The sequence below is a fragment of the Argopecten irradians genome, chromosome 8, assembly GCF_041381155.1.
Source record: "Argopecten irradians isolate NY chromosome 8, Ai_NY, whole genome shotgun sequence".
NCBI lineage: Eukaryota > Metazoa > Mollusca > Bivalvia > Pectinida > Pectinidae > Argopecten > Argopecten irradians.
In genome coordinates, this window is record NC_091141.1 from 41,779,180 (window position 1) to 41,795,800 (window position 16,621).

Genomic DNA, 16,621 nt, shown 5'->3' on the forward strand with positions numbered 1-16,621 from the left:
CATGAAATTTCTGGGAATGGGAAAGGGTATAAAACCCCCCGGGGGACAGGAGGGGCGGGCCCCAATAAGGGAAATTTAGGTAAATCCTATAAATCGCTAACACTGCATGATTGGGGAAACAATCCTTGGGGGAAGGGGAATAGAACATTTTTGGCTCTTCACTATAAATCGCTTACTTGTCCTAGAGTTCTGCATGGATTGTAAAATTTTGGGGGCCAAGAAACTACTTGTGAAAAGTACCCCCCCGGGGGACCACAATAGGGGAAATTTAGGGTAAATCCTATAAATCTAGATCGTAGAAACCTTGAGGGGAACAGAACTTGTATAAATTTTTGCTCTGACCAGCCCTGCAGGAGGGGTGGGGGCCCAATAATAGAGGATCGACTAGAAAATAACCAAATTTGAAAATCCTTGGGGGAAGGGGAAATGCGTATAGCTTAGCCCCCCCCCCCCCCCCCCCCCCCCGGGGATAGTTACAAATAAGAAATATTTTCGTCTAGCGTGCTTAAATTATTTGATGAGATGAATTATTCACTAGGAATTGAAATATTTCCAAATATTGAAGGTGTCCGAAAACTCCAGAAGGGGGCTGAAATCCGCAGACAACATCACATTATAAAAGTCGGAAATCGCCATCAGCACAGGCGGCCTTGACCTTCGGTTTCTTTGTAAACAAAACACACTTAAACATATATCGTTATCCTGCATTCACACAGTTTCCTGAATTGGGATAAGAAAATTATGAGAAAATTATATTTCTGTAAGGGGGCCGAATATAACCGAACACGCTCTACCTCATGTTCATGTGTTAGCATTTTCTATTTTTTTACGTCCTATTAGCAGTCAGATTCGTTTAAGGACCTGCCAGGTTGAGGATAGCCAGAGTTCCTGGGGAAAACCGCCCTATATTATACTGGTTTCAATCCTGCTGACTAGGATGTTGGAACTGTCCTTAATCATTTGGCCACCAAGTCCCCCCTAATTTATGGAGAATAATACATATATTTACATGAATCTATAATAAATGAATGGTCCTATAACACCAACTATATTCAGGGTCAAGGACAAGTTTGTCCCAACGAGTACTGTATTAAAACCAAATTATTTTCGCTCTGGCTTCATGTATTATTTACAAGTCTAGCATCTTTTTAGGGCAATTTGTTTTCGCGATAAACAGTTAATTTTATTGATGGTTGAAATGTTTTGTGGGTATTTATATTTGCTACTTTATTTTTGGCTGTGAATTGCACAAAATTTAATTGCATGTAAAGGTTTTAAAGGTATTATGTTCTTAAAGTTATATGTGCTATAACTAAGCAGAAATTTTGACAGGTTATTTTTTCTGTGATAATCTATTGAAAAGCATATGGTTGAGATGAATTAAGGTGTGAAAATCATTCAAATGGACAGAAAAACATATGACTGATACTTATAAACATTAATTCTTTCATCCCTAAGGGTGTAATACTGCCATGGCTGGTCTAGGGCAATACAACCATGTCGCCTGAGGCTGTATTACATGGCTACCCATACATGCAATAAAGCCTCGTGACGTCACAGTGTCAACAAAATTACTATTTCCTCGGTAAAATTTTAACATTTTTTTCACAATTTTGACTGATTTTACTATAAAAGATGCAAACAACGGAATTTTTGTTTATCATATAGTTTTTCATATATGGAAAATTGACTCTCATGATGCAGTCATGGATTTCTTCGAATTTATTTCAAAATGGTGGGATATTATAGTTGTAAAATTGCAATAAAACGTTGAGGTATGAAAGGAAAATACTCTTTCATAAGTGGATATGAAGGATAGGGATATTCTACCCTCGGGATCACAAAATGTAGTAAAACCCGAGGCTTGCCGAGGGTTTTGCAACATTTTGTGATCCCGAGGGTAGAATATCCCTATCCTTCATATCCACATATGAAAGAGTCTTATATTATATCACAGAGTTTATACAATGTAATGTAAAATTCTTGTTTTTCATGCTGTATGTATGTTAAGATGAAAACATATCTGCAGAAATCACTTTAAAATTACGAAAAATGTACTAATAATACTGAAAAAATGTGAAATGAAATTAGGACCACTGCTTGGCTTCAGAGTCTGACAGTAAATCATATATACTAGCTCATAATATTTTTTGGTAGTACTGCCAAAAATCTTTTTGAGGTCTTATTTTTACTTGTAAAATTAGAACATATGTTGTAAATGTTATGATTCTCAGTATGTTAGTAATTTTTAATGGTGAATAAAATATTAGACTCTCTTCTTGATTCGTGAGTATGAAAATTACGACATATAACTTCAATGTATGCATTGGTCTTCCTGATCACATTGGTGAAACAAGTTCATCATATTGATTACACAAAAACAAAATCTTCAGCTGTGTAAGTAGGGAACATTAAATCTTGCTTGGTTTCGTAGCTTGTGAAGTCTTGGTAGGGGTGACTGAGGTGAGACACAAACATCTATTAAGACTTTAGGGGGTCCCATAAGTAATGCATTGTGTTGTCCGTCAATTAACACGGCATGTATCGATGAAATATGAAAACATGGGATAAATAATTCTACTGCATGTCTGACAAATTGTACACAATGTCCTGCATCTTTTATGGATGTTATCTGAACATTATCTGTGCGACACCCTGTGTGCCGTGGTATATCTGTGTCGGCTGGATAGTTAAAACGTGATTAAGCTGTTATTATGACTCTCACATGAACTGTAGGATCGCGGGTACTCACACTTGTAGACTCATGTAATAAGGATCCCCTGCTGAAGCTGATCACCTTATGTTTTCACCTGAAGTAGCTGTTGGCGTAGGGGGGAGGGGTGGGGCGTTGGGCGTTGGGGGGAGGGACATTATATAAGAAAGAAATGGAGAAAGTATGATTATGAATATAGTTATGAGAGGCTGCTGATTGGCTTATTTTGAAATGTCAATCTGTGTCCCTATTGTGCAGGGTACTGGCCTAAGGTTGGTGATTTTTCTCCGGGAAGTCAGGATTTCTACACCATTATAAAACTAGTTGGATGTCCTATAATAACCATTGCATGTTGTAGGTTATAAAAAAAATGTAAAGCAAACTGAAATCAGGTTATGACAATAAGTTGTGCTTCATATCTGGTATGATAGGGGGGGGGGGGATTGGAGGGTTTCAAAAGTTGACCTTGACGACAATTCTAGTTGGATTCAATGTGGAATTTTGAAATATTTCCATGGCTTAAACAATGCAATGTAGAGAATTACAAAATTCAAACAGAAGGTTTGTAATTGAGCCAATGCTATTTCATTGTTCATTGTCTACTGTTGTCAACAGATCTGTCAACTCTTCTAAAATAACCATTAATTCCTCGTAAAGTGATGATGATGTCTTCAAATGCCTTTAAACTTTTTATGGTCACAGACGTTAAAACTACAAACCTTTTGTAAGTTTTTGTTTAATTATCATGTTTATAGATGCAAAATTGCAAATAAATGAGGAAATGGTAAAATTTTCCTCACATGGCTAGGATCATTGATAATGTATGTACTTGGATTATGCACATTGCGTTAGAATTATGCAGAAAATAATAAATGAAATAAAAGTTGTTGATTTTCACACCTTTGCTATTAATGCTGTATAAATCGGACATCTTGTATGCCAAACCCTGGCCCTTGCCAGTGTAGTAAAGAAATTTTTGTCTAGAACTACTCAAATCTCGCTCTTATAGTAGCTGTGTTTGCGTTATTAGGTACAAGTTCTTGTCTGAGTATAATTTCACCAACTCCTCATTGGTTATGTATTGCATTTGATTAACGTACATGACTTTGGCTTGGGTATTGGTACAGTACATGTTATACCTGCTTATTCATGGTATTGTCAACGATTTGGAATTTCATCAGTATAAATCAAAATACTTAACAATGCCGTGGAATTTGTAAATATTTCTTGTTAAATGTTTCATAAGTAATGTAGAACAATACATTTATGACATATTTTGCTTCATAGTTATGTAAGAGAATTTTCTAGCCTCATTGAATTGTCCCTTTAATTTTGTCATCAGGACGTTAATCATAGTAAGCTACATATATTACACAGACAGTTACAAAAATGAAGAAATTAAAATTTTACGTGACCGATATTATGCAAAAAAATATTGCGTGGGTCGCTAAATGGATAGGAAGTAGATTATGTGATAGAAATAAATAAAAGTATTATTTTTTCACAGACATATGTAATTATTTTTTAGACAAGTTTTTTTTGTTTTGTTTCAATAAAGAAAAAATCAATAATTACGGTTTTTTGTCTTTGAAATGGAACTCTTTTGTGTGTTGAGTGCATTGTGCAGGTTGCCAAGTAACCAGTGTGTGTTATGATGTCATTTGGTGATGGGATGTCGTACAGTACTTTGTAAGACTGAAATAACTCCCATTAGCGTTGATCATGTCTGACTTTGACATGTGAACCAGACTGTGACAACATTATTATACTGGTTCAAAATGACTTCAACTCTGTCAAAATACAAGTCAATATATATCCATTAATATTGGTATCTCTGTCAAAATACAATGTCATGATATTGGTATCCCATATATATAGCTGTCATTTGTTTTCCATGTTCTACATTTTGTATCTTTTGTATCTATAAATTTATTGAGTACTTTTGACTTTGAAATAAATCTAAGTACACATTCATTGATCAAATCCTCTGGGTTTTATAACATTTGGATGGCATTTCTAAGACACTCAGAATTCGGTGAATTCAACAGTCGCGAAGCAAAAAAATGACTAAATAGACCTAAAAATTAAAGGCATTTGTATTTGTTGGTCTGGTTTCAACTGGAATAAGGATTTTGGTTTTGCCAGTTGGAGTTCTGATTTAACTGGAACTTGAATGATACTGAAGTGATCCTCACAACATGTGCTGCTATTTTCAGGATCGGTCCAGAATTTGAGGTCGCCATCTTGAAAAACAAATATTTGAATTTCTGTTTTTGCAGTTTCTTAATAGAGATTAAGTTCAGACTTACATGAAAGTATTCAGACTTATTGCTTTTCTTGATTTTTCAACAACCAAGTCTTAGAATCAATATTAATTCTTGTGTCAATATGCTTGATGAACGAGTTTGTGTTACACTGTAATCAGATGACTATTAAGGCCCCTTTGGCCTCTTGTATGTATTTGATGAAAGTATGCATTATTACGGTATTCACTGAGACCTATAGATCACTTGTCTCAGACCTTTCTGCATCAGCTGTGTCTACTGCAATTTGGACTTGATGTGATGTTTTACATTCAGGAATTTGTAGACTTTTCTTCAAACCAAGCAACTACTTATAAATTACCATGATGAGGTAGCTGTTGATAGAATGAAATACTCAATTCCAACAAACAATCATTTGAGATAAAAAAAAGAAGTACAATTTTGAAAAACAAAGCAAATGATTTATGGGTAAGATGCTCCTGTATGTGAATTTGAATGTAATTTTGAGATATACCTGTTGGTTTCGTAAGATAGGATCACTCTGCGTACTGTGCAAACTTAATAAAATGCAGGGTTTTATCACACACATTCTGTTCTTACAACCCTGAACTTCATTCTACTACATATAAAAACATCTTGTATCATGTCCTAAGTTGACAACTTAAATAACTACACTAGAATAGTGTATTTGTTGACTTGTCAGTTACGTAGATGAGCTGTCACTAAGCGTCGCGACAGGTTTGGAATCAGAATGATTCGGCTGTAGTGTGCGGGCACTCTAAGATGGCCAACAAAGATATCTGATTTGACACTATACTGCAGTAAATTTACTCTGTACTAGACTCATTGTGCCATAGAAAGGATCTGTCTTTATAGTAAAAAGTGCTTTAGAAATACGTATTATCTGCCTTCATTTAGCTAACTGCAATTTTGAGCCCAGCTGCCAGACTGTCAATGTGAACTTCTGAATGTATGAATAATAATACATTGCAGTTTGGTTTGATAATTGTCTTTCCTCAGGCATCATTTAAAGATCTTCTTTTCAGTAACTATGGACTTAGACAAAACATTTGGGCAGTAGTATGCTGGAATATATATGCAACCAATCAAGTTTCTTCATTTAAATGATCTTGACCTTTATTCAAGGTCATAGGTCAGATATGCTTAACTGGATACTAAATATTAGTATATAGAAATCCTGGGTCCATAGTGTTGCCCATATCCTGCTGTGTCCTGCCGTTTCCTGTCGTGCCCTGCCGCGTCCTGCCGTGTGCCGTGTCCTGCTGTGTCCTGTCCTATCCTGTACCTTTTCAGTGTAATTACAGGGGACACTAATGTCCAGGTTTTGAGTGCTTTATGTGTACAGATTATGTTTAATATAAATTACTGGTGTAAACACAAACACAAATATTTACCAGCCATACTGTACATCCTTTCTGCCTCCTGTACAGACAAAGGCCAATTGTTGTATACACAGATTTATATTGTAGGGCTGTAGGGTTATATAACATATATACCCCTAACTAGCCTAGTACAGGCTTATAATGTCAAGTAGCACTAAACATTATGGAGTGGTCATGCATTGGCTGGACCTTATAACTGCACTTACTTACCAATGTCCACCAGGATATAGGTAACTGTTAATGTTCCAGCCCCTTAATGCTAAGTTTTTATGCCCTTGCACTGAAATGAGGCACATAAAGATACCCAATACAGGTCTATCCTGATCTGTCACTTTTTTGGCCTTATTTCATGTCCATTCCTGCAAGGAAGAGTTAGGTTCTCTTACTGAGACATAAAGTATCGAAATTTGATGGGTATTTTGTTGAATTCGTGGATTTGTTTTAATCATGACCGTTCTCTCCTGATTTGAGAATAAAACACATCTATGTCAATTGGATGCTCTATATCATCCCAGAGAACTATTAAAACAACTGTTAATGTGTTTTCCTTGAAAATTAGGTCACTGTGATCTACAGTTTTAGCAATGACCTACTTACATCAAAGGAAGAAACTTCTAACAAGTGTCCTGGTTTAATTTCACACTGATATGGACTGTAGTTTTCCAGTTTAATGCCAAATTAAATTGCACTGAACTGGGATCTGTGAATGAAAGACACCTGTAAAACACTACAACACTATATCATCTACACGTGAACCTGATGTAGCCCAGATGTTAACTGATAAACACACTCCTATCCCTGATAAACCAGCTATTATAGATAGGATGAATACATCGAATGTTATGTAGATATTATATATTATATATGTGAGGATTTGTATATACAATGTTTTCTTGAATGGCTGAATAAAACATATCACATTGACTTTACTATAATTGATGATGAAATAAAAACTTGATGAATCGAAGGGGGAAAGGGAAAAGAACCAAAATCCACCTCCCACCCCTACCCCCCACCCTCATTCCCGGCCTTAAAAACCTTTTAATTAACAATTAACATCCTCTAATTAACAATAAAAATCATCTAATTAACAACTGTTAATAAGATGGTTTTGATGGAGTAATATTTTCAGTGAAGATCAGTAAAACTGTCAAGTACAAGGAATTCATATAAACCTAGTGTTTCCCTGTCAAAGTTGTTTGTGGTATGTGTTTAACAAACTATACTTATAGTAAAATGATTTTGTTGGTCCCCAGAGGTTTGTTATAACTGTGTTTTACTTTATACCCTTAATATCATTCCAGGACTCGACTCAATAAAAGAGGAATTAGATAATTTGTATATAATGTACACTGGTGCATGTGATGATAGGCCGATACAGATTACAGGTCATGTGACCTGCTGTGTAACCATTCCGGGACATTTTGATCATGTGATGTTTATTTGTTTACCTTCTACTGTTGTTATTATTGTGTAATTGTCTGCCCTGCCCCCCTGCCCCCATCAGTGACAGTTCTATTTTCATACGACAGAATTAGTAAAAATGAGCCAATTGTAACAGCTGAAGAGTCACCAATATTATCAAAATAAACTTGAATTATTATCATTTCTCTGAAATCTAAACACTACCATCTTCCATAGGCCTTTACCCAACAGAATGTATGGTTGTTATTATCTGACTCTCAAAGCTTGTTGTTATAAATATAAACTTTATTTATTTTACATCGATTACGAAACAAGTTAGACAACTTATGTAAATCACTCTTGATGGCCCGGATGTAAGTGCGAGAGAGATCTTAGTGTGGGAGGAAGCCGAAGTGCCCGGAGAAAACCCACGTGATCGTGCAGGTGACCCCTAGCCTTTTCACGTCCGTGTCGGGGATCGAACCCCGGCCGGCTAAGTGAAAGGCGAGTGGCTTAACCACTACACCACCCGATCACCCATGTGTTGTTATCGATATTGGCAATCATTTAGATGGTAATAAAAACATCATTTTTTGAGAATTTCAAGTTTTAGTCCATGATAAGCTCAATGCTTATAGAATTCAAACCTGATCTGGCTCTGAGTTCTCGAAACAAAAGAGCAGACTTAAATCAAAACTTAAGTTTTTCTCCTTATGTAACATGTATGAAAATTTAAGACTTAAGTCAGTTTGTTTTGAGAAAACCCATGGTTTTAAATTTAATTTCAAACCTGTAATATAAACTTTCAGTAATTTGTATGTTTAATTACCAGAACTTTAGTATGCAAGCATATTGCCCAGTTTCCTTGAAATCTCCAGAAACTTACATCTTGGCTTCTTGTACCAAATTCATTAGGATTAATTATGTACTGCAGGGATCATTGATAAATTATAGTCACCTTTTGGTCAGTATATTTAAAACATTTCTGATAATTAATAATATTTAATTTCTGTGAATTATCAGCACTAATATTTATAGTATGGTATAAATCTGTATAAGATTGTTGTACTAACTTGTTTAGACTATGATAACAGTCTACTGATACACTAGTGGGTCAGTGTTTGTTTACCTGTGTATATCAGGTGTATAAGTACACAATAATGGTCATCTCACCTGTACACAGGTAGATCTCGTTAAGTCTATGAATACTTTAACCTCGTTATCTGTGATATATAGCCTGTGATACTTGTACATCAGAGTGCATACTGACACTAAGGAGACACCTGTATACACCTACAGTGTCATCCACGACCTAAACACAATGTAGGATCAGGTTAATCAATGCTCAGATTACCCCCCTTTGTTGGTGATCGCCAACAGTCTACTGGTTTATCAATTACCTCCCTTTATTTGACATATTTCTTTTGTAAATTAATATGCTTGGTATTGTTGTAGGTGTGAACAAAAAACAGACCAAGAGATGTCATGAATAGATATAACAATAATATGTTGTACATGTTAAAATGTAAAATATTTAGGTTTTATACTAAAGTTGTTTTAATACCAAGGGGGATAACTCACTGCCTAATTTCTGAGGACATGTTTCAGCATACACAATTTGGTAAACTCTGCTTATCAACAAAAGTCATCAAAAATGTTATTTAAGTATTTATGTCACTATTTTTTAACTTCATTGAGGTATGAAAGAAATTTTGTTTGCAAACAGTGATTCCGCGTAGCGGATTCTCACAAAATTTTGCAAACTTAATTTATTTCATAACCCAATGAAGTTAAAAAATAGTTACATCAAGGATTATAATTAATTTTTCAGACTACTTAATAACATGAAATAGTTCAAACGTACAATTCAATTGACTTTTAAATGGATTATTTTTTCTAAATCAATACGCAACATCGATGTCTCTAGTGTGACGTCATGATAACGCCGGGTTTTCAGGCCTTTCTCAGATTTTTTGCTTCATAGTGTATGAAGAAAAAATATATGCCAGTCAGAAAGTCTGAAAACAAATGAAAACAAATAAAAATTGATTATAATGAAATCAATATTATGGACTCAAATACATTGTTATATCACACTGTTAATATAAGGAAGACTTGCCAATAAGGATGGCTGGCTTGCCAAGTGTTCAGGATAATTGTAATATGTGTTTTTTTGGGAGCCTGTGGTATTCTAAATTAATCTCCTGATGATATTGTGAAACTGATTCTGAATTTATAGTGTGATCACACTAAATCATACTGTATATAACATAAAATATATGTTTTGTATGAATGATAGGTTTTTTTGGCTGCTAATGAACCAGCATTATCAAAACAATTTTTTACAGTTCTGAGAGTACTGCCATCATCTAACCACAAATACCACAGAATATGCACATTATATACCACTAAAGGACATGTTATACACTACAAGTGGGGGATCTTTTGATTTTGATTTAATAAGCTCTCAGTTTTTGACCTTTGTTTCTTAAGCTGCATGATCTAGATCATAAACATATCTTGAGTGTTTTTTAGATTTGAGGAATCCAATATTATTTATATTTTATGTTTTGTAGGTCGAGACTTCAACATTGACCGGGACACAATAGAACAGTTAGAAAGATACCTAACCAGCAGCGATGGAGGAATGTAAGTAACAATCGGGCATTTTATATGTCAAAATATACCTGTCTATAAAGACCACCTAAAGACAACCTGTCTATAGGGGCCACCTGTATATAAAGACCACCTCTCTATAAAGACCACCTCTCTATAAAGACCACCTGTCTATTGAGACCACCTGTCTATAGAGACCACCTAAAGACCATCTGTCTACAGAGATCACCTGTCTATAAAGACCACATGTCTTTAGAGACCACCTATCTATAAAGACCACCTGTCTATAAAGACCACATGTCTTTAGAGACCACCTGTCTATAAAGACCACCTGTCTATAATGACCACCTATCTATAAAGACCACCTGTCTATAATGACCACCTGTCTTTAGAGACCACCTGTCTATTAAGATCATCTCAAGACAACCTGTCTATAGAGACCACTAACTGGTCTTTATATACAGGTGAAACTGTTGAAACTTGTCCAAATTAAGCAGGTGTTTATTATACAGAGGTGGCTGTTAAGACAGGTTGTACTTGGTATAATAGGCACCTTTATCTACTGAAATTGTCGTTTTAGATGAAAACACAAGAATCTTAATATGATAAATCAACAAGATAAATGTTGATTTTTACCTGATTTTAAGTGAACTGATCTGATAATCTTGTTGAGGTTATTCATATGTTGTCACCTTGTTTTCAACATATGTAAATTTTATCTGAATAAAAATAGGAATATAAGAGAACTCACGGATGTAATTTTTTCATTCCTCATCCAAAATTACAGCAAAATGATAAAATATGTACTTGATATTGGAAATTTTCTTTTGGCGTGAACAATTTAGAATAACATTTTAAAACTATTTGCATAAATGACATTTGATGTTAATATCTGATGATTATTCAATAGGACTTATTGAGGATTGGTACCACTTGTCATTTTAAAAATTATGCTTATGTAATTAATGGGGCTTAACACCATTTTTCTGGCTTAAATCGATCCTAGGACACTTCAGATACCCTACTATCTCATTGTTGGAGTTGTTCCTGTCATAAAATTGGGAGAGAGCCCTTAACTGCTACCCATGTCCGTAATGTATCCTAGCTATCATGTCCCTAACCGTCCCATCAAAGTACATCCTGACCCTAGCGTCTTGTTCTGTACCTGTCCTTTCCCTGTTGCCTGTCCCTAACTGTTACATCCTTCCTTTCACTGTCCTTTCCCTGTTTCCTGTCCCTAACTATCCTTCCTTCCCCTGTCCTTTTTCCCTGTTTCCTGTCCCTAATATCCCATCCTTCCTTTCCCTGTTTTGTCCCTGTTTCCTGTCCCTTACCATCCTTACTTTCGCTGCCCTTTCTCTGTTTCCTGTCCCTTACCATCCTTACTTTCGCTGCCCTTTCCCTGTTTCCTGTCCCTTACCATCCTTACTTTCGCTGCCCTTTCCCTGTTTCCTGTCCCTTACCATCCTTACTTTCGCTGCCCTTTCCCTGTTTCCTGTCTCTAACCATCCCATCCTTCCTTTCCCTGTTCTGTCCCTGTTTCCTGTCCCTTACCATCCTTACTTTCGCTGCCCTTTCTCTGTTTCCTGTCCCTAACATCCCATCCTTCCTTTCCCTGTTCTGTCCCTGTTTCCTGTCCCTTACCATCCTTACTTTCACTGTCCTTTCCCTATTTCCTGTCCCTAACCATCCCATCCTTCCTTTCCCTTTCCCATCCTGTCCTAATTTTGAGGCTGATTAGGTTATGCCTTACTGTATTTAAATTTTAGTTATTGTTGATGTAAGTGTAATTAATGGGATGGTAGGAACAATGAGTCATGACATTGGAATCGGTGATTTCTAGATTGATGAACAGAACAAGTAGGTATTTACCAAAATAAACAATAACCAACGCAAGCCTACTCGATGGTTTTATTTTCCAATAGTTCCTATAGTCATATGATTGATTTCTCACTGTTGACCTTAATGCTAACACAACATTGACTTGGGGCATTTCCACGGGATTGAAGGATCTGTCGATGACAAAATCACATCTCGCTGTAGTAGAACTGTGGTTATGTTTACAATTAAAACCTGATAGAAAGTTAGTGACGTCATTAAATCCAAACGCTCTTAAAATGATTGAAAGCCTAAGAAATCACTTTGTATCTGAGATATACTTTTGGTAATGTAAACTTCCTTTTTAAATTAAATTAAATTCTAGTTTATTTGTTTGATTTGGAATTATGACTATTATAGCACGAACAGTATAAAGTCTGATCAAAGTTTAATTTGTGATTTTGTCTGATCTGATCAGAGTTTAATTTTTCATATTATAGCCCTCCATAAAGTTGCCATTGGTTAATAAGTGTTTGATTTAATCAAGACTTAAAAAAAACCCAAGAAATTTTAATGTAAATAAAAAAACACCACTGACTTATAAATATAAAATGGTGGCTGATTGGTTAAGGTGTCTGACATATTACCACTAGTCCTCCACCTCTGGGTTGGGAGTTTGAAACCCATGTGAGTATTTGCTAGGTTTGCTGGTTGGTAGTTTTTCCCTGGGTCATCTTTTCTTTCTTTCTCCAACTAAACCTGGAACGTCCTTAAGTGGACTGTTAACAGAAATTTTAACAAAATAAACTAAAACCCATGTCATAATTGTGAGAATGAGGCTATATAGTGTGGTATATAGTTGCCAGGTATTGAATGCAGGTCTGTGATTTTCCTCAGGGAACTTCCCTCATTGTAAAAGCTTTTGATAAGGCTGCTAGTTAAATGTAAAATGAAATGAAACAAATGTGTATCAATGAATAATCTGTTTCATACAGAGGAGCATATTTCTACATACATCTACAAATGGTTTTAAATCTTTAAGGTCTCAAGCAAAATGAATAAGGTCGTAAGCTAATTTTGAATTACTTGTTATACATATACATATGCATATATGAAATCATAAAAAAAATTGAATATGATTAAGATCTAAATTTTGGGATTGCATTAATATCATATCTTATATAACTGTTAAGTGGATGCAAAATACATTTAAACAAATTCAAATTCTCAATGATTGATGTTATGCAGACAAAATCTAGTTGATAAAGGTAAATGATTCAAGAGAATAGCATATACATAGGATTCTGCTTATTTGAATAAGTCATTTTCGAGAAGAAAATATTAAAATAACCGGAGTATTCAAATTGGTGGAGATGGCATTTTGCACCTCCGTTTGACCCCCTACACTGTAGGACATTTATATATTATTTTGTTTACTTGATAAATACGTGAATTATCTATACTTAAAATGAACAACAAATGTTTATTTTCAAAGTTGTAAATCAATTTTAATTGTTTGATAACAAAAAAAATTCCAATGATAGATTCTTGTTTACGTTACTAGATCAACACGTGAATCTTTGAGAAAAAGCTAGACGATCGATATCAAATGCAATAACTAAACATGATTGAATTTGTGTCTGCAAATATTTACGTATGAATTCTGAATCTAAATAATAAACAAATTTACGTACATTTGCCTCGCAAAATGAGCTTACGATCGTTATTAAACTTCAAAGTGCCGATCAACTAGCAGTGTTTTGACACATGTGTATGAAAATGGCGGCGGGTGATGAAGCTGTACGTTCACTGGACTTAAATGTGTTTTGAGAATTCTCATGTATTGTTGATCGATGCGGCTAGATAGCTTGATAATATTTCAGAAATTAATGCGAATTCAAGTAGCAATGAAACAACGTAGCAAGTATCTTTTGTATCCATATTACGAAACTTGTGGTAGTCATTGCACCCCGACTTTGCATGCTTTTATATCTCGTTCAACGAAACGCTTGATACGCGCATGTCTGGCGTAGTCAAAAGAGTCAACGTGAACGAGACTACCAATGAATGGCGGTTGTTGTAAGGAAGCATGGTTTATCCAACAGATCGCGAACTAAGGTACGTTACGTTAATAAATAAACATATTTTAAAGTGCAAATGCTTTAATTAGATGTTTGAGTCAGTGATTATACTAAAGTAATGATCTACCGCTGCTGATGTAAATCGTAACAGCGTCAAATACCTTTGCAGATTCATGTGTAAAATAACAAGCCATACCATAACGTTAATCTGTCACCATACTGATTTCTAGTGAAAGCGAAGTATCTTGAAACATACATCGGCGAATTTCGCGGAAAATACATTGCAAAAGTGAAAAATATTCGATTTTATTTTAAGAATTTCCCAGATATTTTATTTGAATAACCGGAGGTTATGTAAAAAGTTGATTCAAATAAACGGAGATGAAAAACAAAGATAAAGAAGGAAAAAATCGGGACCGCAGAATTTTATGCATATAACCGAAATATTCGAATAACCGTTATTCGATTAAGTGGAGTCCTCTGTATATCTACAAATGAATATAACAAAGGTGTTAAGCTAACTTTGAATCGCCTGTTATACATACATCCATATGCATATTAAATTAAAAAAAAAAATTTAATTGGAGGAATTATATTAAAATAATATTGATATTCATGACAGGATTTTCAATCATGAAAGGGGATGATATTTTATGTTACGTAAATAAAAAGTCTTAAAAGACAAGAAGAGGCTGTAAACATTTATATTTTGGTGTATTGAACATTTTGTGGATACTGATAAAAATTATATATTGATGTACTGTAATTTTAGAGATAATTAAACAATAAAAATTATATTTTGGTGTACGGTAATTTTAGAGGTAATTAAATGATCAAATTATATTTTAGTGTCTGAGGTAGTTGTTGGAATCCTCACCTCATCAACCTGACAAATGACCCTTGATAGAAAAGAAAACATATAAAACCAATTAACATGAAGTCATAAACACAAGATTACTATAAAAATGTATTGTTTAGAAACATACACAGAATGACAGATTTATAAATCATTGTACCTTCTAATGACTGAATGATGTGATATTTTGTGTGTATTAGTTGGATGTCGATCGTCTTGTCAGATTTGATAGAAAGGTGAATCGGTTAACAACATTAAAATCTGTTTTAATCTGTACAGATTGGAATCTTAATCCAGTGTGTCCACAGCTGAACTCATACAAACAAACCCTCCACAACGATAATGTTGACCCAGGGATTTAATTCTCCACAGAAAATGACAATACTTTGGATAAATATCATCACTGTAAGCCCGTCTATTTAGGAAAACACTTCCCCGGCGCTGTACATGTGTAACATTACGGTGTCATAGGGAGACAGTATGGAGTTTGATTCATGTCTTGGTCCTCTTACGTAGACATTTTTACCTGTAGAAATGTTTCTTATCAATTTCTGAAATATGTTTCAAGGTAGAATATTATGTATTTCCTGATGTTCATTAATTAGATTTAAATATCATCAATTAGGGTTGTTTCAGATAGGAATGCATTTAATGGAGTTTCTTTTAAGGAATAATTAAAGAATTCTTTTAATGGCTCATTTTTGGGGAATGAAAAAGGATATTTTACATATTACCAAAGAAAAATTTAAATGTGATATATATTATTTAACACCAGGTTCTAAGTGAACATTTATCTGTATATTGTAACCAGTACTGTATCCATCTCAATAAGTAAACATGTATCTGTATATTGTAGCCAGTACCCTATCCATCTCAATAAGTAAACATTTATCTGTATATTGTAGCCAGAACCGTATCCATCTCAATAAGTAAACATTTATCTGTATATTGTAGCCAGTACGGTATCCATCTCAATAAGTAAACATTTATCTGTATATTGTAGCCAGTACCGTATCCATCTCAATATACTGTTTAGTGCCTAGGCCTAGTGAAAATGGGTCAAAATTTAGACTACAATGTTTTACAAAATCATTGCAAAAAGCAATTAAGCCACAAATTAATTTGCAAAAGATAAAAACTAAAGGAAACTTTACAGCAGTCTGCAATTTATTCAAATTTAAAGTAAATGAACTAGAAGCTAGGCCTCCAAAAGTGGAAGGAACCAATTGGAACATTTGCGGTATAAATTCCCAGATACTTTGACTAGGATTGGCTTATTTGGGCGTATTAGTTGATAAATACGGTAATATCACTTGTGTGTGTTAATGAGGCGTGTTAATTATACCGTTAGTGCACCACAAGTATAATGTATCGCTTGACTGGTACCGTATTTCTTATGGTAATTTTCTTATTGCATAATCAGTTCCTTTTCTCATCAGTAAACAACTTTAAAGGAAAATAAACAC

The 16,621-nt window shown here is 34.6% G+C and overlaps 1 protein-coding gene across 2 annotated transcripts in view; it reads left to right on the forward strand.

Moving 5' to 3' along the window:
* Positions 1-16,621, forward strand: part of LOC138330399 (myelin regulatory factor-like) — a 107,887-nt gene that overhangs the window by 15,605 nt on the left and 75,661 nt on the right. For both annotated transcript variants that reach the window (XM_069277990.1, XM_069277992.1), the window contains exon 2: positions 10,361-10,433. In XM_069277990.1, the coding sequence (XP_069134091.1) occupies positions 10,361-10,433 (73 nt within the window). The remainder of the gene's footprint in view (positions 1-10,360; positions 10,434-16,621) is intronic.